Genomic DNA, 24,555 nt, shown 5'->3' with positions numbered 1-24,555 from the left:
CCACCAACCTCCACTTTTCATTGGTTGAGAGCTGCTTCCAGGGACGTTAGTTCTCTGGCAATTCCAGTTTACCGTGAGCGCAGCCATCTGACAGAAAGTTGTAGGTGCTGGCTCCTGCAGGCTTTGGCTGCAGAGATTATGGGAGGGGCATTGACACTGTTGACTACACCTGTGCAAGTCACTTGACTTCTAAACTTTCTTTTCCACACCTGTAAAATGGAGACGATAAAGTTGCTGTGAGGATTAAATGAGATAAAGTAGTAGTGTGCTTGGCACTTAGTAAGCATTCAATAAATGGTAGCTTTGTTCTGTTTTAAGAAGGCTCACAATTTTGCATATCTTTTGACTCAGGAGTTACATTTCATAATTTGTATGAAGAAAATAATTAATGTATACAAATATTTAGCTATAATATTGTTTTCGTATACTTATTAATATATACAGAGATTTAGCTGTAACCTTTATATACAATGTTATAAAGTCTGTTTATAATGGTGAAAAATCCAGAAACAAAGTAAATGTACATAGCAAATTGATTAAACATGGTTGAGTATCCTATGATGCAGTACAGTACAACCAATGAAAATGATGCAAGTAAATATTTTATAACTAAAAATATTATTGATATTTTAAACAAAAAATCAGAGTACAAAACAATGTACATTATGTCATACTTATATGTTTACATACATGCATATACATAACATATAAGGCATACGTATATATGAAAATACTAGAAACACCAAATTGTTTTCAGTGGTTATCTATGGAAGCTGAAATAATGGATGACCTTAATTTTCTATTTTTGGGGGACTGATGGATCTGTATTCCCAAAATTTTCTACAATTAACATATATTGATTTTGTAATAAGGAAAAAGTAAACTATTATTTCTTTCCACTCCATGAAAATTTTAAAACTTTAATCAATGTTTTCAATAGGTCTATATAGACTGTTCATAGAAAAACCTTCAGCATAGGATTGATCATAGCAGTTAGTCATTTCAGCAGCTCATCTCAACCCAAAGCATTAAAGTTATTAAATGTTTAACAAGTAATAAAGGACATTTAAAGATAAATCAATAAAGTGAAAAGATAATCATATAAATTATAAAGGAAAAACAATAAAATAGGGAGAAAAATACAGCCCTGCAGTTTTTGGTATCCTAAGTAATTCTGGCCAGAGTCCATATGAACAAGAATGGAAATAGCTATGTTGATCATGGGCTATTATTTGTTTTAAAGTTCACTTTGGTGCACAGTGTTGAATAACAGGTCTGGGCAATTTCTTTATGCTCAAGTAGATTCTCACTATGCTACAAGGATGTGTTGTTCCTAGAGGAGATAGACAACTGACATCTACTTGTGCCATGCTTGTAATGCGGATCAAGAGCTAAAGAGCAACAGGGAAGCTTTGTGTTATTTAGAGATTGAGGTGATGACATTTGAATTGAATCTTGCAAGATCAATGGTAGCTGTCTCCTCAGTGGAGAGGAAGCAGCATGAGTAAAGATTTGGGAGGGCAGAAAATGCATTCCAGTCCTGCTGGAAGGTGAGCATTGAGAGAGTGGGGCTGTTGTGGGAGAGGCTGGAAAGACAGGGTGGTGGGATGAGATCTTCAAGGGCCTTGCTAAGAAGTAAGACGTCTCTAAGTAGGACAGAAACTTGTTTTAGAAGACAACCTGGCGGTGCATGTAGGACAAATTGAAGAGAGAGACTGGAGGAGGGAGGACCATTTGTACGGCTCTTCTGAAATATTTCAGGTAAGGAATGATGAACCCCTAAACTCAGGTGGTGGTGGTGTAGCTCATAATAGACACGTTTGAGAGGCATTTTACAATTTTATATATTTTTTTCTGGCTGGGTAGATGAAAGCATAGAGACAGGGTGGAGCCAAAGATGAATCTGAAGTTTTTTGTTCAAGGACCCCAAAGTATGATGGTACTATTTTTGTTTGTTTTTAATTTTTTGTTTATTGCAGTAACATTGGTTTATAATATTGTATAAATTTCAGGTGTACATCATTATACTTCTATTTCTGCATAGATTACATCATGTTCACCACCCAAATACTAATTACAACCCATCACCACACACATGTGCCGAATTATCCCTTTCGCCCTCCTCCCTGTCCCCTTCCTGTCTGATAACCACTAATCCAATCTCTGTCTCTATGTGTTTGTTTATTGTTGTTATTATCTACTACTTAATGAAGGAAATCATACGGTATTTGACCTTCTCCCTCTGACTTATTTCACTTTGCATAATACCCTCAATGTCCATCCTATTAAATGAGATGAAGCCACAGAAGGAGAAGCAGCTATTTAGAGGACATCTGTTGTGTTTGTCTTCCCAGAACGTTGCACCACTCCCATTGTCACCTTTCTGCTGGCTATGGTCTTGTCTCTAATCTTGGGGTTACAGATATCACCACCACCACTACTTCTCGCCCCAGCAAATCTCTAGGAGATGGTCCCTGAACAAGCTAAACGAATCAGACTGCTTACCTTATAATTTTGTTTTCTCAAATCAGAGGCAGTCCTCTTCGGTAGGAGGGAGTTAGCCTGGGAGCCCCCAGAGCCATGGAGGATGGTGGGCTGAGAGAACAAAGCTAACACACAGAAAAAGAAACCAAGATGAGAAATGGAGAGAACAATTCTTAGTGGCATTTGAGTCCTTAGTTTCCCTTTTTGCCTAAATTATATTGGGGTGATTTTTGTCCCATAAAATCAAATGAGCCCTAACATAGCATCATCATGAACAACAATGACAACTAATATGTCTTTGTGTGCTATGTCTAGACCTGTATCCAACCTTATCATTTACATGCTTTATCTCACATAACACTCACAAGAACCCTAAGGGGCAGATATTACTAGTATTTTTCTATTTACTGTTACTCCCATTTCACAGATGAAGAAGGCTGAGACTTAGATTAAATAACCTGCCTACAGTCACGCAGCTAGCAAATGCAGAGCCAAGGCTGGAGCCATGCTCCTAACTGCTAATGCTGCTGCAACTAGCAGAGTTGTCAGTTAAGATGGTTTTAAATTCATCTGTTGACTCTCATCACAAATCTCCCATATAAATTTTTAATAACATTTTCATCTGTTCTGCTTAATGAACTACTGATCAGTATAAATAACATTTTGTTATTCTTGTCCAGTAGAAATTATTATTTAATAATGTTTGAAGCTTAAAAAAAAGAAAAAATCACCTCTCTGCTGCTGGGCCAGTTCAGAATCAGCACAGAGTTTGGGGAAGAGCGTGAGAAGACACAGGAAGTAGAAGTGGCATCAGATGAGGAATGACCCATTGCTTTATAGCTTATTGAGAAAAAGAGATGTCAGGAATTCTCACCTCTCATTTGCATCTCCCATCTCCCGCTTACCTTCCATTGGCATAGGTAATGGAGTACCATGGATTCTTCATTGGTTATGACTTAACTGCTTAGCTGAATTTGCTTTGTTTTCTCTGGATATTTTGCTCACAATGAAATATGTCGCAGCGCAAAGTTAATACATCTGTAAAAAGATAAGATAATAGAATTCTTTTTCCAAAGCAGTGCGTTCAACACATTATTCCTACAACTCCCAATCTCTTCTTGCTCCTGATGCAAATTTGCTATCTACTGCCGACTCTTTGTAAATGCAAGGGAAAGAGCATAAAAGGTGCTGTTTGTTAGATTTTTTAGTTGAAAAATCTAGTAGGGCAGAATGTTTATAGTTTCAGAAAAAATGAAACAGAGAGAGGGAGATACGGTCCTTCCCCTAGATTTCAATTCTCTCTGTTACTGTCTCAACCATTATCTCGGTATGATATAGTGGTTAAGAGCATGGCCTCTGGAATCACATCACCTGACTCCGAATCCTGGTCCTGCCATGTCTAATACTGTGACCTTGGGTAGGGTACTTCACCCCTCTGTGCCTCAGTTTTCTCACCTGCAGCGTAAGGATTACACTAGTGCCCAACTCATGGTTGTGTGGATTAAATGGGTTAATATGTCTGGGTTAAAATTATGTCTGGCATTCTGTACTCCCTCAATAAATGCTAGTGAATATTATAAACTAGTAAAAGTATCATTTGCTGGCTTAGTGCAAGGATTATGCTATTCCTGCTGCCATAACTGACTTACCAGATTATAGACAAATTTCTTGGCATCCCACTTTGTAAAATGAAGATGGTATTTATTAATATAGCATGTTGATGAAAATTCCAATGGAATAGTAAAGAGATAATGGTTTATTGGTTCTTATTATTTTACTGCAAATGATTTAACTATACATTTTTCCTAAATTTAATTAAACATATTCATTTTCCCTATGAGCTTATATTAGCTTACAGCAGAGTGACTGTTTATGATGTTCATTTTATATGTTTATAATATCATAGATATAACAAAAATAAACATTTTCCTTTTAAAATATTATATAAATAAACATTAATATTTGTCACAAGGTTCCAAAGCCAAAATTACTTCTTAATTGTTTATTGTAATAGATTATATGAGAATGGAAGCACTATCCGGGCAATCATTATGATCCTCAAAATCGGTTTTGAAAGTACCAGAAAGACCACCAAATTAGGGGTCAGACATCCTGAGTTCTGGCTGCGGCTTTGTCACCTGGCTCTTTGGCCTTGGACAAGTCATTAAACTTAGTTCAGTTTCCTTAACGACATTGTTGCAGGATGCCGTGTTATAATCTTAGTCGACAATAGGACAGACGGTACCAAAGAGAGCCAGAGCTTGGACCCATCCTGCGTGGTGGCATTGTCAGGCAGCATCTTGGCCTGGAGTTGGGAGGGAGGGCCTGATAAGAGTGCTGTCTCTAAATCAGACAGCCTGGGTTCAAGTTCTTTCTTGAGCACTTACCACTGTCTGACCTTGGCCCAGTGGCTTCGTCTCTGTGTGCCTCGGTTTCCTCACCTTTAAAAAGAGATAATAATAATAATAATTAATGCCTACTCATGGGCATTGGGAAGATTAAATTAGTTAATACGTGTAGTCTTAAGAGCAATCTGTGACTTATTCATCCAGCAAATAGTTTTGGAGCACCTATGGCCAAGCGCTGCTCTAGACACTTGGAATACATCAATAACAAAGCAGATAGGGGCTGGCCCGATGGCACAAGCAGTTAAGTGCATGCGCTCTGCTGCGGCGGCCCCGGGTTCGCCAGTTCGGATCCCGGGCGCACACCGACGCACCGCTTGGCGAGCCATGCTGTGGCGGCGTCCCATATAAAATAGAGGAAGATGGGCACAGATGTTAGCCCAGGGCTGTTCTTCCTCAGCAAAAAGAGGAGGATTGGCATTGGATGTTAGCTCAGGGCTGGTCCTCCTCACAAAAAAAATAAATAAATAAATAACAAAACAGACAAAGATCTTTGTCCTCATGGAGCTTCCATCCCATTGGAGAAGGACAGACAATGAAGAATAAAGATAATAAACAAGTGAGTTAGATAGTATGATGGACAATAATAAGCACTATAGAAAAAAGAAAAAAATACAACAAAAGAATGATGCAGGAGTGCCAAAGCGAGTGGTGGAGGGGTGGAGGGGGTTTTAAACAGGTGATCAGAGAAGGCCTATTGAGGTGATGTGTGAGGAAAGGCTGGAAGCAGATGAGTTAGACATGTGGATACTTGAGGGCAGCACATCCCAAGCAGAGGTAACGGTCAGTGCCAGACCCCTAAGGTGGCAGCGTTACTGGGGGGCTTGGGGCCAGTGAGGCTGAGAAGCAAAAGGGCAGCAGAGAAGTAGGAGCTGAAGTCAGAGAGATAAGTGGTGGGATCGTGGAAGGCCTTGTAGGCCATAATAAAGCCAGGTGTTCTTTTCCTGAGTAAAAAGGAGGTCACTGCAGGCAGAGGAATTGCATAATAAATACTCGGTTAGTACTGACTGTTATTAGCTAGCATAATTAGGCCATGAGATGAAAAAATAGCAGCTGGTAATAGGCAATACTGTAACCAGGCAAGCATGAGGTCAACGTCTAGAACATCAGACATTGGGCTGCAGTGGGTACCCCTGTAGGTGAGTGGAGAATAGCTTCTGAGAGCTGTGCCAGGAGACAGAAAGCTGTAAGTGAAGGCCTAGGGCAGCACAGTCAGGCTCAGGGTGAACCAGCAGCAGGCATATCACAGTGCTTAAGAACAAGGGCTTTGAAGTCCAAAAACCCCAGTTCAGATCCTTCCTCCTTCTCCAACTCCAGGACTGTGTGTGCTAGAGCAAGTTACCCAACCTCTCTGCACTTCATCTTTCTCATTTGTTCAGTGAGAATATTAATATTTATCTCAAAGGACTCTGTGAAGATTAAACGCATCATGAATATAAAACACTCTGCACATGTAGTTTTTGCTCAATAAATGGTAGTGTGACTGCCATTGGCAAGTGACAAGCACCAAACCACAGGGCCTGGGGATCAGGAGCGAGACTCCTGATGTGGGCATATTGATGGCAGCAAGGCAGATCTCCAGATCACAGTAAGCAGGGACCCGACTAGGTATGAAGACACAGATTCAAGCAAGAACAGAAGACCAGGACACAGCTCCAAGGGCTGGGGGCTTGGTCTCAAGGAACAAAGGTTAAGATCATAATTTGATCCATGGCACACTGATGTGATGCCAAGCTTCTGCCCTAGACCAGGGACAGAGAGGGACCCAGGGATAGGGGCAGGTCGAAGTTGCTAAATGGGAGGACCTCAGGGAGGAGGATGGCAGGGCTCAGGAAGGTGAGCAACTAGCAAGTTATCACAGAAATATCTCCACCATTCCTTCTGGGCTCCATAATTCTCCATTTCTAAATATTGATAAATAATTTGAAAATGCCAAATATAATGACAATTTTCTAGTTTATGCTATAAAACCTAAAGCTCACTATAAGAATGCTGGCAGCAATTTGTTTTGCTCTTTTATTTTCAGCTCATATGTTATTTCTGAGCTGATCAAAGGCATTGGTTGCAAAGTATAAAATAAATCACACTTCTAAATAAACCACTAAAGAGTGTTAAATTGATTTAAGTGATTTTAGGAATATTAATATTTAAAATATCTCTGTCCCAAGCCTCTTTATGACTACCTATAGCAATAATAACTACCATTTCATTCTACCATTCTTCATCTTATAATATTACATAGTAAACTGTGTAAAAACATTATTTTTTAGCACTGGAATAGAAGTGTAGGATTTCAGCTGTTTATTTATGTTTAAATATCTTGAATTTTATTTAGTCAATAAAAGTAGACTCGGTTAATGCATTCATTATTTGCCTAGGTTGAGGTGAATCGAGTGCAGCGTTTGCTTTTTATTATTAAAGAAAACTTTGCCTTCCACTCACATTCCTTTGCAGTAAATTTGATTTTAAGCAGCATGTATTTCAGGATTAATCCAAGTCTTGAGAAATTTTCTAGCCTCACAATTTTGCATCTTTGGCTTATCTGAAAATATTGTTAAAATTACATCCGTGATTTTCATAGATTTTCTTTTCAGTAAATAGGGGAAAAAAGGTATCTGCAGTGTTAAACGGAATATCCATGCATCCCTCAGTGGGAAGGTTTGGGCACCAAAGCGTCCCATGCATCCACTTTGGCATTCGAGTCCCCTAGGCTACGCAGTGTGACAGCCGGCTATATGAGTGAAGGCACGCTGGTGATAAAAGCAACCGGACGTCTGGATCACAGTGCATGCCTTTCGGAACTGTTCACGCATTGGTACTTACCCGGGTCCTCAGCCTTGCCCAGGGCTTGCTCATCATTTTCTTCTCCGCCTCGGCCTGTCGTCATCTTTTTCTGTACTTTAGCAACCTCTCTTTTCCTCTCTAAGTCACCTCCATCTGCTTATGTGTCAGTGTGGCCCTCCTGCCACATGCCTCGCTGAGGAATCCATGTAGTCCTCCCTGCCTCTGCTCAGCACTGTCGCTTACTTGTCACTGCTCAGCTCTCAGCGCCACACTGGCTTGTTTTGTCAATAACCATTTATTTGTTGCTGGAATAGTAGCAGCCATTACATCTGACCTCCCTGTTTCATCAATTATGGATAGATTATTGGATGTGAACATCTGCAAAAGCTTGCTGTTGAACTCACCTCCTGGCTGGGATTAGATAAAGTACTAAACTGTTGTTTATTGTCAGGCCAAAACTCTACTGGGAAGGCAGGGAATTCCAAGAGTAGCAGAGCCCCATCGGAAGTACCAAAAATCGTTTCGTATTGCCACTGTTTCCCCTAAGATTCCAGCCATTTATTGTTTACACTTATTACCAGTTGTTATAACCTACTTGATAAAAGCTCTTGGCAGGCATCGCATTTCCAGTCATTGTCGCATCTGTCAGAATGGAAATGACTCATAAATTGTTTTCCCCTCTCTTCTATCATGGTGAAAGGATAATAGATGAAGCTTCCTCTGTGTGCAAGCATTCAGAGGAAGACTTTCCTACCATGTTTTATTTTAAAGAAACATGTTCACACAGCCTGATATGAAAGCATTACATTGGGGATCTAAATTAGGGTTTGCTGAGTTTACCAGAATAATGGCCTGTGGTGGGAAGGATATCAAATTGTACAGAAAGAATATGCTCAAAATGTTTTTCAAGGCTTTCATGGATTTCTGAGAAGGAGAACCAGAATGAAATCTTATTGAATCCTGCCTTAAATGAGGAAGAAATCTAGTAGAAGGGATTATGCATAGATGATGGCTTTACTGCCAGAGGAAAGACAAATCTCCTGGTGGTAATTGTTACTTTTGAAGGTAGAAACTATATTTATCTCTCATTTTTCTAGATTAAAAGAAAGAGAAGAAATGATTTATATTCCCTCCACAGATAGGAAGAATTATTTCTCATGATACCATGACTAAGCTAACATAATTTCAGACTGGATCTTCTTGTCCTCACTGAGCAGAATGACCACATGGGCTTGTAATGGGGGAAACTTACTTATCTGGGAATGTGAGTGGGTGAAACAAGCACACATTTAGATAGGGGGTTCTTATGTCATTTTGAAATGTCATTTAAGTATTTCTTTGGGAATCTGGCTTGTTTGCTCTTACTTGAATTCTCCTGGACTGGCTTTTAAATGAAAATTTTTACATAGTTTCCATTTATCATAGTTATAAAGTGCCATATTTTTTCCTTCATCGAGTGAGATATAATGCAAAATATTATAATTAATGTATGAGCTGTAATATATTATATATATTAATATTATAAAATAATTGATATAAGAGCTTATTTGTCTTTAAGCCAGTTATATATAATATAATATAATGTAATAATTACAATATAATATATTATTATTAATTGTTATATTATAATAATTACATTATACAACTAATTATATCCACATTAATGTTTCTACAGGTACTTCACTACCAGTACCTTCTAAGGGCTCTACTATATTCATTCAACAATAGTCAATCTTAACATAAGACTAGGAGCTAGGGGTATAATGGAGAACAAAACAGATATGGTTCCTGTTCTCATGCCACTTACGATCTAATTAGAGAGAGACAAATATTAATAAGTAGATACATAGGACACTGTGGTAAGTGCTGGACTAGCACAAAGAAGTGGTGTATGTGTGTGTGTACAAGCACTGCGAGAGTTGAGCATGAAATCAGAAAGAGCAACGCAGGCAGAGGGATGTGGAGGTGGAGAGAACTGAGCTCATTCCTGATAGTGCAAGGTGTCTATGGCTGGAGTGAGGTTCTCAAGAGGCCTGCACATTCCAGCAGGACATGAATGTTGACATTTCTGCACTGGCAAGGTGGGTGACAATACATGTTTGGTCAAATTAGATTTGACTGGCACTTCATTTGATTCTGTTTGCCACCACCATCTTTAGTCTCCCAAAATAACAGAGAACTGAAATTACTGGTCATGTTATCATAGGTATAATGGAATCATTTGTCACACTGACTCTTCATCCTCATATAAACCTAACCAAATAGAGTTTGAGAATTTCTTAGTTTAAAAAAATACACAAACATTTTCCTCTCAAATCTTTTCTTTTCTTTTTCTTTTGGTGAGGAAGATTGGCCCTGAGCTAATATCTGTGCCCATCTTTCTCTATTTTGTATGTGGGATGCCTGCCACAGCATGGCTTGATGAGCAGTGCATAGGTCCACGTCTGGGATCCGAACCTGTGAACCCTGGGCTGCCGAAGCGGAGTGCACGAATATAACCACTACACCACCCGGCCAGCCCCAAATCTTTTCTGACAATGAAATCTCTAATCATTTTCTACAATCTGTGTCCACTGGCCTATTGCCATGGAAAGATTGAACCTACATTGTTTTTCATTGATAAACATGGAGGGAGAAAAAGGCTTGAAGTTATTTTCTTGGCACTTTAGCTCTCGAGAGCTGTTTTATCTCTCAGTACTTCTCAGTTTTATTCTTTGGATACAAGAAAGAGATTCATTCAGATTACCTCAAGTAGGGGAATTGATTGTAAAGATTCCTGTGGCAATGAGAGAGAGTGATCATATCCCATGAATACCCAGGTTGAGCAGACAGTTGGGCCTCACAGACTGAAAGATGCTTGGGAACTGGAGGACCCTGGAAGACGAGAGACTGAGTTTTCTTATTATCCCCTTGGCAGCAGCAGTCCATTTGACCCACTCTGTTAACATGACTCTATCACTCTCTTGGTGTTCATTTATCTTTGAGCACCTTCTAGCTTCTGCCATTACCAACTGCTCAATGGGTCTGAATTTCCTAAGAGAACATGATTGAACTAACTCATCACTATAATCTTCCATTGAATAGAACTTTTTATGTCAGACCACCTCATAGATTACTGGACTGCCTTTAGTCAAGGGCCTTCTAGCAAAATATAAAACAAAGCCTCCAATGGATTTCCCTGGCAGGAGATTAAGGGCAGGGAAATTTTCTTTTCAAGGAGCTGTAAATAAAACTCACACTATGATAGGGCTATACAGGGTAAACATTTCCATGCTTTCTGATTTACAGTATAGAAAATAACAATTGAGAATTGGAATAAAAATTCTTCATGGATATGTCTCTCATCAACATAGTACAAAACTATAATGACCAATTGAGGAAATAGCAGTTTTTATCAATATGTTCCAATTTACTATTGAGGAAATTTATATTTAACTGTAAATGGAATTCTGTCTCCTCATTTTGGGGTTTGAGAGTCATCTGTATATTGGATGTGTAGAGAGAGAGTTTTAGGTAAAAGAAGATTCTTGGAAATGTTTCGAGATATATTTCTATCCTTATAGCTTTTGAAAATATATGAAAACTCCTAGTATGTGAGAGACAACTAGCAATTCCAACTCAATTTATGAAATTTAGAGATAACCTTGAATTTTCATCAAATTCTTAAAAATTTCAAACTATATAAAAGAGAAATGTACTATTTTTGAAAGCACTGATCATTGCATTTGTAATAACTGCTATTTAATGTGAACCAAAAGCATTGTAGATTCAGCTTTCTTTGCTATCACTATTCCAATGTAGGGACATTTTTTAAAAAGCAGTTCATTAAGAGTATGCAAGATTTTTCAAATAAAGGGGAAGTGTGAAAATAAAATTTCAATTGAATGAAATGACTTATCATTTTGTTTCTTTTTTTTTAATTTTAAAAAAACGTAAAATGAATTTATCAGAGATATTAAAGCCAAGGATAAATTATTGACAACAATTAGGGCATATCTTAAACTACTAAATATATCAATGTAGAGTCCTAAAATCCAAATCATATTTTTGGAAAGGATAATTCTAGATCATTTGGCCCCACCCCGTTATCTTCCAGACTTGGGAACTGAAGTTCAAGTTCACCAAGTGACTTGTTCGAGGTCACACCCTGAGCTCAAGAAGAAGGGAAACTAAACTCATGTCTTAACACTCAGTCTTTTGGTCTGCACTAGACCATACAGCCTTCCTGTTATCTGTTGGGTCGTGTAAACAGTCAGTGTGTGACAGTCCAAATGATGAGTAATGCATTCCAGGGAGAAAGAGTACATACTCCAAATGATCCATATAAATAGTAAAGCTAGACTACTCCTAACTTAAGAATGTAATTTCAGCAGAATGCAAAATATTTACCTACTTTTGTGTATTCTTGTTTACAGAGCTGCACACTTGATTGTCCTCAGTGTTCATTCAATATAGCATATTTGTAGAAAACGATTACTGTATTTATTGCGTGTCAGATACTATGCCTTTGCAAAAAGTGTATAAGAGCCTTTGAGTGATGTGAGACCAGTTCTGTTTACCCCCATTTTTATCATTTTCCACCATTGCCTATTGCTGTCTGCAATAAATGCTCTGAATGTTGTTGCTGCCCAGTCTGGTCCTCAGCCTGTTACTGCAGTGCCTGTCAGAAATCATTAGCCACTGATTTCTCTGACTAATGTTGCAGTTGATTGTCTGAATCATGTTCAGACACTGTAAATGAGGCAGAAACATCCTTTCTGCTCACCAACTGTGAAATGGCTAAAGGAGGTTGGATTGCCAGAAATCAGAATAAATGTATTTCTGATAAGATTTGACGATGATTTCAAGCTGCAGATGACAAACTTGATTTTTTTATTTCTATATTTCTTATTGCACAAGAATAAATCTGTATCACTGCCTTTTTCTCCTCAGACTAATGCACTCTATTGAGCACAGTGCTGAACTTTTGTTATGAAATGGCACGATTTGGGGTTTGTGTAAGAGATGTATAACAAAATGTTAGCTGTGCTGCCTTTTTATGATGCATAGGAAGAAAGAAGGTAAAAAAAAATGCACACTAGGCAATGGACTCTTAACTTCTTATTTACAGACGAAACCCTTTATGATTTTACAGACATTTTTTGGTCCAGGTAGGTTTATTTAAACTCTTCTAGAACTCAGACTTGTAGATGAAACTAGAAATAAAACATTCAAATGTGACTAAACTGTTGGAGTTTCATTCTCACTTATTTCAGAGCATCCCGGATGACTATAAACTTGGGGGCTTCGAGGAGGGAAAACAGCTCTTTCAGTAGTGAAAAGACTATCACATGAAAGAGGGATGGACATATCTTGTGTTGTCTCACAAAACACAACCTTGGCTAGCAGGTAGAAGTTACAGATTTTGCTTCAACTTAACAGATAGGTTTGTAATGTAACTTTCCAAAGATTGAGTGGCTAGCCTCACAAGCGGGTAGTTTCCAATCATGAAAATTGTTCAAGCAAAGGCTAGATCAGGATTTCTCAACAGTGACACCATTCACATTGGGGCTGGATAATCCTTTGTTATGGGGGCGATCATGTGCATTGTAGGGTATTTAGCAGCATCTCTGGCTTCTACTCACTAGATGCCAGTAGCACCCCTCCCAATTATGACAACCTAAAATGTCTACAGATATTGCTGAATATCCCCTATGGGGCAAAATCACCCCCATTTGAGAACCACTTTGATAAGTAAGAAAAGTACTTGAGGAAATTAAGCAGTTTCTTCATTCAAATCCTTAGTAGGTACTATTAAATACCTCATCTTATTGGAACCTTATAACATCCCTTCAAGGTAGACTCTATTCATTTCCATTTTACACCCAAGGAAATAGGCTCAGAGAGATTAAGTCACTTGACACATGTCACTCAGCTCAGTAGTAGACCTGCATTACTCGAAAACTTATGATATTTGGAAGAAATTTGGACACCCAGAGGGAGATTTGGTTAATTATCCCATAAGGCCCCTCCAAAGCCTGGTCTATGCCCTCAGAGTAGGAGTTCCTACTGATTTCAAATGTTGAGTTAACTAAGAAAGTAGTGAGGGGGAGGGTGGTAAGTGGAGAAAGGAATGTGTATAGAAAAATGTACCAAGCATATGAAGTAAAAGTAGGATTCGAGTTTATTGGAATCTTTGCAAGATTACAAAATTTCCATCTCAAATGGGCTAGATGCTAGAACTTATTTTATATAGTGGTTTCTATGGGTTATTTTCCTAAAAAATAATGGTAGTTAGGGTCACCAACCAGAGCACGGAGGCCCATTTAAACTTCATGTCACTGATCTGTGTTAGTTTGAGTTGTACATGCTCAGTGCTATGCCAGAGGGAGAAAGAAAAGTATTTCCTCTCCTTTCCCTAGGCACGGGAACAACTCTGCATAAAATTTTGAAAAATTGGAATAATGGGAAACAAGGCAGCCAACTGCACCATCTTGAATGTGGCGTATATATATTTTGGTGAGGAAGATTAGCCCTGAGCTAACATCTGTTGCCAATCCTCCTCTTTTTGCTGAGGAAAATTGGCCTTGGGCTAACATCCATGCCCATCTTCCTCTACTTTATATGTGGGACACCTGCCACAGCATGGCTTGATGAGCGGTGTGTAGATCCACGCCTGGGATCCATACCTGCGAACCCCGGGCCACCAAAGCGGAGCGCGCGAACTTAACCACTATGTTGAATGTGGCATATTTTCAACCAAACATGTTGAACTGCCTAGAAAGTAGAAAGACAAGAACTATGAATTAAAAAAGTTCTGCAGAAGACTACTTTTACATGCATGTAGAATAAGAGATGAAAGTGAATGACTCACCTTACCTTCAAAACAATGATCAAATTCTTTCTTTGTAATCAAAAAGATAAATTGCAGCTTGACAGTTTGTCACTTAATACCATCAATTAAAACAGTGATCGCCTATTCTGTGTAACTCGACAAAACATTCTATGCATGAACCTTAAAGCAAACTTCTCTGTTGGACACTGTTGCTTCTATGCACTCTGGTAACCTTTTTTCTCATTGTATCACTCATTCCATCACCAAACCTTTGCTCAAGCTGCCCTCCTCCTACTGACCCAATCCTGTCATTCTTTTAGAATGCAGACGGAGTTTCTCTTCCTACAGAAAGCCTTTCCAGTTGTATTTTCTTCATTGTTCTTCTGACTATCTAAAATTCACTCATTTAAATTATTTAATTACAGATTTTCTCCCCATCACCTAAATACAATGTGGACTTCGTGGGGGCAGGGATTTTGCATTATTTGCTGCTGTATCCCTAGCACCTAAAACAAGGCTTGGCCCATAGCAGACACTCAGTATTTATTTAATGAATTACTGTCTTTGGACTAAATTTTTAGCCCTTTACACAGACTTACAGCACTATATAATTTCAATATCTGTGGGTCTTATTGCCTTAGATAATAAGGCAGGGATGTATCCATATTATATATATATGGTGTATATATTTACTATATCTATATAAATATATATATAATTTTATCTTGGAGTCCTATCTAATGATCTAATGGAATGTACTGGAAGAGTTCTTTGCATAATACATTGGTTCTGAAGGGTGAGTGTTGTGAAGAAAGTGATAATGAGAGGGAATGAAACTAGCAAGTAGTTACCTCTTCAGGTATCAGTGACTTACAAACGCCTGATCCCCACACCTGCTGCTGCACATTCCCCTCTTCCCTTTTTTCATCTCTTCCATGCTACCGTGAAAAGGAACATTGTGGAAAAGCATGTGGAGCTGCTAGAAAACCTGAAGGTACAGAAGTAGACTTAAAAAAAAAGGGGGATTATAAAAGTCAGTACTTGCTTAAGGGATCATTTCATAGGGTCAAATTTCAAGAAGATGCTGGCCTTTTGTATAACCTTTGCCCCAAATCATCCTGCCACACACTCTCTGAATTGTTTCATTTCATTTTGTTAGACTGCATGAAACTCCACCCAGAAGAAATGATTTCGGATTAGCAAGCATCCTCTTTTTTTTGTTTGTTTGTGGGGAAGATCAGCCCTGAGCTAACATCCATGTCAATCCTCCTCTTTTGCTGAGGAAGATTGGCCCTGGGCTAACATCTGTGCCCATCTTCCTCTACTTTATATGGGACGCCGCCACAACATGGCTTGACAAGCGGTGCAGTGGTGCGCACCTGGGATCCGAACCTGCGAACCCCAGGCCGCTGAATCGGAGTGCGTGCACTTAATCCCTGCACCACCGGGCTGGCACCAAGCATCCTCTTTTTAAAACTGCAACTTCTGGGAGAGTTAATGATCTCTGAGTCATTCATACCTAAGTATGAATTAGTTTAATCAACTACTATTCTTCTGTACTAAGCTGAGGAAATTTCCCGGGGGAAATATAAACACATAAGGTAGGGGAGGTGTAGTAAAAAGGAAGAGGGCAGATGCCAAGTTATTTCAGAACTTTGGTTCCCAAGGCAAACCTTTCTTTCACCCAAGGAAAAGAGAAAAAACATTTTTTTCTCTCTCTCCTTTATCCTCTAAGCAGGCAAACATACTAAAAATGAACTGAGAAAGGGTAGTGTGAGGGATCATTGTAGTGATAGAACATCTCTATATCTTGACTGTGGGGCTGTTACATAAATATACACATGTGATAAAATAGCATAAAATTAAGACACACACACACACACAAGTGCATGTAAAACTAGTGAAATCTGAATAAGGCGGGTTGATTGTTCAGTGTCAGTTCCCTGGTTGTGATATTGTACTATAGTAATGCAAGGTGTTACTACGGGAAAAGCCGGGTGAAGGATATATGAGAGTGCTCTGTATCATTTCTTACAATTGCATGTGAGTCTACAACTATCTTAAAATAAAAAGGCTTTACAGTAAATGAACTGGGACAGTGTTTGCTGGTAACAGCTGGCTGGGCAATGGGATCGGAAGATGATTCCGTCTACTTTGGGAAAGTTATGCCAGAAGTAATAGTCATCATAGTGATTTGAAGTAAATTTCAGTTGTGAAAGCAAATATAAAGGACAAGACTGCTGAAATTTTTTGTTTTAATGTTGTCTAAAGTAAAGGGACTATTAAGAGAGGAATTGCAGTGGGGTAAGGAATGAGAAAATAGAGGAAGACAGGAAGGGGGTCAATATCAAATGGTTCATTTTCTTTTGTTCCAAGGCACCCTCATAACTGGAAATCCTAAACATGTAAGGAAAGAAAACCACTGGGTCTTTGATATTATTAGACCTAAGAATGCCTTCTTATTGGGCACCCCTCTTAAAACTGCCAAAGCTCAGGCATAGAATTTGTTCTTATAATTTTCTGGGAGGACAAGGCTACTTTTCTATTCTCCTTCTCAATCTCCCTCCCTCCCTCTCTCTCTCTCTCTCTATATATATATACACACACACACACACATATGTATTTCATAATATATACACATATATTTCGCTCACTTTGTTGACAGGTGACAATCTTGACTTAAATCCAATGCTCCATTGAAGGCTATTCTTGCAGTAAAAGAAATTTATGATCCTTAAAATTTGATTTTACAGCAAACCATTCTTCAAAAAGTTTGTAGCATATTGCCAGCATTATTCTTTTGCATGTTCTCATTTTTTATGCTAAGTATTCTACGAGTTTTGTTTTTAGGTGACTAATAGAAATCATCTCATTTTAAGAACTTGGATTTTATTTGAAAATGTCTTTCCAAGTAAATCAGTTTCATTCTAGTGGGAAGATAAAGTCCATTGCCTTTAAAATGCCTAGTGAAATAGTTTTCAAAGCTTTGTCTCCGTTAGTCACTGAAATTATTGGAGCAATTTGATCAAGTGACCTTGTAGCACTTAATTTTTATTAGGTATATGAACTGACTTTTCCAACTTCAGTAACCTTGTTATCCTGCACAGTTTGGTGTTCGTTGAAATTTACCTGGTAGCATGCTTAATTGATGTTTTCCTCTGTCGTGACAAAGGTTGATTAGGTTCATTGCCCATAAAATTTAAAGATATATAATAAATTTCAATTCATCAAAATATTTTACGCCTGAGATTCTTTATTCTTTCCTCTTATCTTCAATTTGTGATGACAGAATTTAACCTTCCAGACCCTGGATTTGTTTCTAGCATATTGCATGCTACAGGGATATTCAGTCAAGTACAGTGGCTCCCTCAGATTTCCACACTGCATTTTCTCACTTGAAGTATTCTTTGTGAAAAGTGTTCCACTCTTTAAGAATTCAAATTGATCAATATTTATTAATTTGTAAATTATACCTTGCCTACTTTAAAAAGAAGGTAAGATAGCTTACTATAAGATTGATGTAAAGCATCTTTATTTTCTACAGAATTCATAATCCCACATTATTTTTTCACTTTAATGAGTTTTTTTCTCTTTATTTTAACAATGTCCCTCCTACTTCCCTTAGGCTGAACTACACAATTCACCAATCTGCTGAGTTCTGCCTTGTATTCTCCATATGATTCACCTGTCTGTGTTTACTCTCTCCCACTAGAGCTCACGTTCCTGAGAGGCAGAGGCCTTGTCTTTGGTTTAGAGGAGCTCTTCTTTAGCATTTTCAGGGTCCTCAGTACAGACTTCATGTAATTGATTGTTTCCCTATTGGGCCAATAATGAACTAATATTCTTTCTACTGCCTACTTATTTCCTGGTTTTAGGTAAAGTGTTTAAGCTGATATATGATGTCCCTCAAATAAAATGTGTTGTCTTTACTTTGAAGAGGGAAGCTCCCACCAGCAGCTGTTCACTGGTGGCTAGTTAAGAGATTCCCAAAGAATTCTTGTCCTAAGGGTTACATAGCACTCTATATTATTTCATAACAACCCTCAGAGGTAATTTTCTTTTTTACTTCTGAGGAAAGCTTCTCAGGTAGCTTTCCTGGACCAAATGTGTTGGGTGTGGAAGAATTAGGACTTGAATCCAAGTCGTCTTACTCTAAGGTTAGCATTCATTCCAGTTGACCACATCTGGCTCCATGAGGAAGCTTCTATAGCATCAAGTCTAAGGCCAAAACCAAAAACCCAGACTGAGCTGGGGTTTTGCCTCTGCTGCTCCGTGGAAGTGCTGCACACTTGTGTGGGATAGGAGCCATCAACACTGAAGTATTTATCTGTAATTTCTTGGCACCTAACTCTCCTATCCATGGGCTGAAGAGTCACATCCCTAAGTGCCTCTGGACGTTATTTTACTACTTCGGGGTCCGTGGTGGCCAGGGGTGTGGGGGAGTGGTGCAGTATAAGCACAGTTTAAGCCCTGTAGAGGCCTGGCTTCAGTCGTTGCTCATTCACACAGTCAAAACCTCTTTTCCACTAGACTGTAAACGCCTTGTGAGCTGCAAGCATGTTCTTTCCTATTTAAGATTTCCTAGGGTCTAACATAGTGCCTGTCACACAGTAACAATATTTGCTGAATAAACAAACTATTTTTGGCATAAAATATAATAATATTCAATCTTTAAAGTTCTGGAATGTCATATAAAAATATATGGACCAAAAAAGACACTAGAAAGTCTTTTCTAAATATAGTCATGCACTGCGTAATGATGTTTTGGTCAACAACAGACCACATATACAACAGTAGTCCCATGAGACCTAGGAATGTAGTAGGCTATACCATCTAGCTTTGTGTAAATACTGCAGGGGAGAAAGAAATTTTCGTCTAACCTTCTAGGTTCTTCTGGCTGGTCTAAGAATTAAATTTACATGAGACATATTAACAGGAGAAAAACAAACAAAATTTTAATAACATATATACGTGGAAGAAACCCAGGAAAACCAAGTAACTCGCCAAAATGGCTGAAGCTCTCACCTTAAATACCATCCTCAGCTAAAGACGAAAGAAGATGTTGGGGGCGGGTAGAGTCAGGGACTTCAAAGGGAAGGAAGGCAATTCACAGGTAGGTGAAAAGGAGGAAAACGTTTGGAAAACATGTTTGGCCACACAGTAACAGAAGAAGACAGAGGAAAGCCCAACAGATCAGCTTTTCTAGATTCTTTCCTGTCTACCACCTAGTTCATGTAGTGCTAAGGTGATAGCTTGCTTCCTGAGACAAGTTTTTTAATTTGAATTCTTTTAGGCAGGTAGGGGAAGGTAGCAAGAAAAACTTTCTGGGTCTTTTGTTTCTTAAAAATAATCAGCCTAAAATAATCCTCATGTTAAAGAGACATATTTTGGGTTGGCAAATTTTGTTCCTCTTTAGTACACTCTATGATGGTCCCACGATGACAAAATTGCCGAATGACGCTTTCTTTCAGAACGTATTCCCGTCGTTAAGCGATGTGTGACTGTATTTTGATATTTGGATTCCATAAGGTCTCTTATAAATTCCTAAAATTAAGGGGTTCTACCCCTTAACTCAGAAAGGTTTCTGTTAAGTCACATCAGACTCAATCTAGGTGGTGTTAGTTATGCAAGACAGAGTGAAAAGAATATTCAAATGTTTATACAAGGTTTATTAAGAGGTGTAAAAATAAGAATAAAAATTTTGGACTTTGTGAGTTTAACAAGAATTAAAACACTTGGTCAATATGTATCAGTAAGTTTTAATATCAGTATTATGTCAAGCAGTCATGGGTAAAGCACAAAAAAAACAGCTTTTGTGAGGTATCACAATGGCCTCATTGAAATTTTTTCGCAAATATTAACTTTAAGAAAGTAAAGACAAATATCAACACAGCCTCTAACCCTTAAACCTTCTAAGCCACCTAATTCAGGTATTAGCACATAGCACGTATACATGCCCTCCCTCATGCTGACTCTCTCTCCCAACGCCATCAAATGACTTTCACTAATTCTTTCTTAGAAAATGTGCAAAAAGGATTTCCATAGAGGTCTTTGGAGATTTCCTGTGTTCTCATGTGTGTAATAGGTTGGGTCAAGTAACAATGAAGGAATAAGAAAAAATGGGGATTTTGTTTTACGTATTTCCCTCCTTCTGGCCATTGAAAGGGAAAAAGAATAAAAAGGGAAATTATACCATACAGATGATGTCAATGTTAAATTAAATTAAGATCATATGCTTGGCTGTAGCAGCCGTAATCTTTTGATTATTGAAGAGATTGTTGGTAATGAAGTACATTCGTAAGAAATATTTTTAGTGTATACTGAATACGTGTACAAACTGTGAGATATGCATCTAATAAAATGATAGATTTAGAAATTGCCTGGCACCTAAATTCACGCTTTACAAACAGCTATTTATAGAAAGAAAAGTGATATTTAAGATACCATTGTAGAATATTATAATCTGTGTTATATTACCTTAGATAATAGTCCCATATTTTAAAATAATGTTGTAAACCATTCAATTATTTATTCACACCTAAGTTCTATAAATTGGAAGATTTGGGGTTGTGCAGGAAAAGAATTATTTTTATGAAAATAAGACCTCACTGTCATGGCTTAAAGAGATTGCTGTGAAACAAGTTATACTATAGATAAAAATAAACTAAACCAATATGAATTTTTAATAAACAAAAAAATATTTTATGGAGACATTAAAAACAACTATTAATTTTAATCTTTTCTGTTATGAAATGAAACATCAGTGAATCTGGTCTCGCTATAAGTTTAATACGTATTTCTCTTCCTGATAGGTCCTTAACTCTTACAGTAAAATCTCTACAGACCTGGATGATGATCTCAGCCTGGGGAGAGCCTATGAAGCAATCGCCAAGGTCCTGCAGAGGTAAGTTAGCACATCCTTGTCTTGCTGTCACTGTGAATTCACTCAACTGTGAAAGACTTAAATTGTTTGAGGTCTGTCGCTTTCCATTACTGCCTGCTTAAATTTTAAGCAGTGACCTTCTTAAGTAACCCTTTCAACGTAAGTTGTTTTAAACCAATGTGGTATTTTAAGATATGCACCTAAACTCTTTTTTGTCTGTTCCTCCTTTGTATTATTTTATTTTTGATTTTCTGTAAGTTTAGTGATGACCTTGAATGAAAGGGAAAAATCAGGTCACATCTCGCAGGTTAAAAAAGCAGAGAGCACAGAAATATATAGTACGCTTCAGTAACTGTGGCTCACAGTAACCTCTCCAGATCTCTTCTTTGAGGAAAGTTTCCATTTATGCTTCAATCATACTTCTTCCATTAAGACATCTCTCCTTTGAGCATATCTGGATAAAAAATTGGGTGCAAAAACAATATTCCCAATATTTCATTTAAAACAGAAAATGTAACAAAAGTACCCATGAACAACTTCTGATACAAATTTTTCCAAGAAAAAGATACGATTTGCCCCTCACTCGTTGTATTGTGATCATTGTGTACACCATTTAATTGTTGCATTATATAGTAGCATTATGATTCAAGTCAAGAGAAGATAAGAGTAAGAAAAGTTATCACAGTTAAAACCTTGGTTTTGATATATCTTATATCTAAAAATATAGCTTTTTAATAATGGTAGTACTAGTAATAATGACAACAATAATATAGATTGTGTCAAGTTCTCATTCCTTCCCATTTGTATTTCAGTTATAAACACACACAGGGGGTGTTTTAGAAGGTAAAAATGTTCTTTGAAAGGCATTTAATGTTTTAAATGTCTAGTGAACTGTTAAGTGGATCCTCATGATATAATTACCATTGCCCATATAATAATCATTAACTATTAAATAAATAATTAATTGAATATTAAAATACCAGTACCAGCAAAATGAAAGGTGCCCTACAAAATAACCAAATAAAATGCAATGCGGTCATCACTGGATAAATGGTTAGGGACACAGACATATTTATAAAGAGAGTATGGACGTTTGCTCAAGGAAGGAACGGCCAGCCGTGGGTAAAGCAAGCAACCTGTGAGTGTTGTGGTCCCTTCAAATAAAGATGGATATCTAGCCCATGGAAGATCAATCCAGCTATTCCTTAAACTTTTACTTTCCAAATAACAACTGGAAAGAAGCGGATGTTTGAACACAGAAGAGATTCATAAGTATTCAATTTAATGTCTGTTTGGAACACACTGACTCTGTGCCCTTTTGTCCAGTTCATTTTGATTATTAAATTACTTGACTCTGCTGCTAACACTGCCCAGCACAAGTAGAAAATGGTTGGCTTATTTTTCTTGCTTTGTGGTAGCAGACCTCACCGAAGCCTGCACAGTTAAATAAATGCATCCCTCAAGATAGTTATTAAATAATTTTTACAAAATGGTATTGTGTCCCAGCATAACTAAAGAGGTAAAACTCCAGGGAAACATATTTTCTTTTATAAATATAAACTGAGTACCTACTATGTCACAGGACAAGACAAGTGTTGGAATGCCCCTTTGGTTACTGATAGTCTTTATAATTATTTTTGAAACTTCTGGAGACATGAGGTTATCTTAAAATAATTCTCAGCTGTTCAACTTATTTTGCTTTGTGGTAGCAGTCTCACCTGGAATATTTTAGCCTCCACTCCAGGATTTGAATTCCTGGTCTATACACTAAAATCTAAGGGAATATCTGGTAAATATTGGCAACAACAACAACAGGCAATCTCGTGTTTTATTATGGCTGGTTAAGTATTATTTGGGGTTTAGGTGTAGAAAAGGATATAGCTATATTTGATATCTCATGAAACAGGGTGTGTTTTTGGTAGGAAAGGGGATAATTTTATTCCAACACTCTCAACAGTCTAGCAACCTGCCTTGGGGCAAACATATAATGGGCAAGAAGATTTATCCCCGTCTCACTTTTATACCAAATGAAATGAACTCCACTTATAAGAATTCCCATCTACTAAAGTACCAACAAAGCCATCAATTAAGGATTTGTGTGTAGACATGGGCTCTTAATTTTACAATGTTATACAATGCACAAAAGAGTACAAGAGATGCTTCTTCTAAGGTCATAGGGAAAAAGTGTCCTTAGGCCACAGCAAGCTTTCCAATCCAAAGCTGCCATTTTGCAGCACTGCTGGTGGTTGTGGAGGTGCGTTCAGGGAAATTTAAACCTCGGCACATTCTCACCGTTTATGCAAAATAACTCGAGACAGACAGATGTTTCAAAAACAAAAATTCTATACAGGTAGACAACAATACCCTAGATATCTGAGAAGCCTTATTAAATTAAGTCCACTAACTGCTAGAAATGCTTTGATATAAATTTTATGGTCATTTTTAGAAAATTTTGCTTCAAGGGACTGGTGTTCTTTGATACATGCATGCATGTGCACGCTCACACACACACGTATAGCCCTTTCATAGTCTTTAACTGTCCTCAGCTTGGCGGCAACATGCAGGAAATGGAGCACAACCAAAATAGAAGACTTTATGGTGGTGGCGGCTGAGAAATAAATCAAGCTGCGATGAAGCCTAGCATCACCTCTAAATCTCTTTTTCCTAACCTGTGCAATTGCACTAGTTTCACTAATGGTAACCCTGTCTCTATAAACATATTTTATCTCTTGAAAGGAAATGGAAGAGAATAGCCATGTCTAGGATAAGTGTGTGTCTAAGGCCATCAACTGAGTGTACATGAAAGGTGAATAAGCTCCAAGGCTAGAAGCTTCTAAAAAGGTTATATGAATTTATACTGAGCCTTCAACTGAAAAACACGCCACATTCCCTCAAGACTGAGGACTTGGTAATACGGAGTTGCCCATTTGGTAATGCTAGACCCAGCCACGGCATTAGAGTTACTGATGAAGGTTTTAATAGTGAACAGGGTTTGTTACTTTTGCTATTGGTCTGAATAATATTAATTGCACAAGGGTTTAAGCAGTGTAACAGAAAATAAGCATTTACAGTGTCTTTTTTTCCCCTACTTGGAATACTAGTGAAAAAAAAGAGTTGATATTCTAAAATGATAATAATTGCCTATGACACAGCTATAAAAGCCAGAATTATGGTATAAAACAAAG

General features: G+C 37.9%; 1 protein-coding gene across 2 annotated transcripts in view; it reads left to right on the top strand.

Moving 5' to 3' along the window:
* The window catches only part of TTC29 (tetratricopeptide repeat domain 29), a 216,446-nt gene that overhangs the window by 103,740 nt on the left and 88,151 nt on the right, over window positions 1-24,555 (top strand). For both annotated transcript variants that reach the window (XM_058550163.1, XM_058550162.1), the window contains one exon: window positions 21,300-21,391. In XM_058550163.1, the coding sequence (XP_058406146.1) occupies window positions 21,300-21,391 (92 nt within the window). The remainder of the gene's footprint in view (window positions 1-21,299; window positions 21,392-24,555) is intronic.

The sequence above is a fragment of the Diceros bicornis genome, chromosome 11 (genome assembly GCF_020826845.1).
Source record: "Diceros bicornis minor isolate mBicDic1 chromosome 11, mDicBic1.mat.cur, whole genome shotgun sequence".
Taxonomy (NCBI): Eukaryota; Metazoa; Chordata; class Mammalia; order Perissodactyla; family Rhinocerotidae; genus Diceros; species Diceros bicornis.
This window is presented reverse-complemented; position numbering and strand designations above follow the sequence as displayed.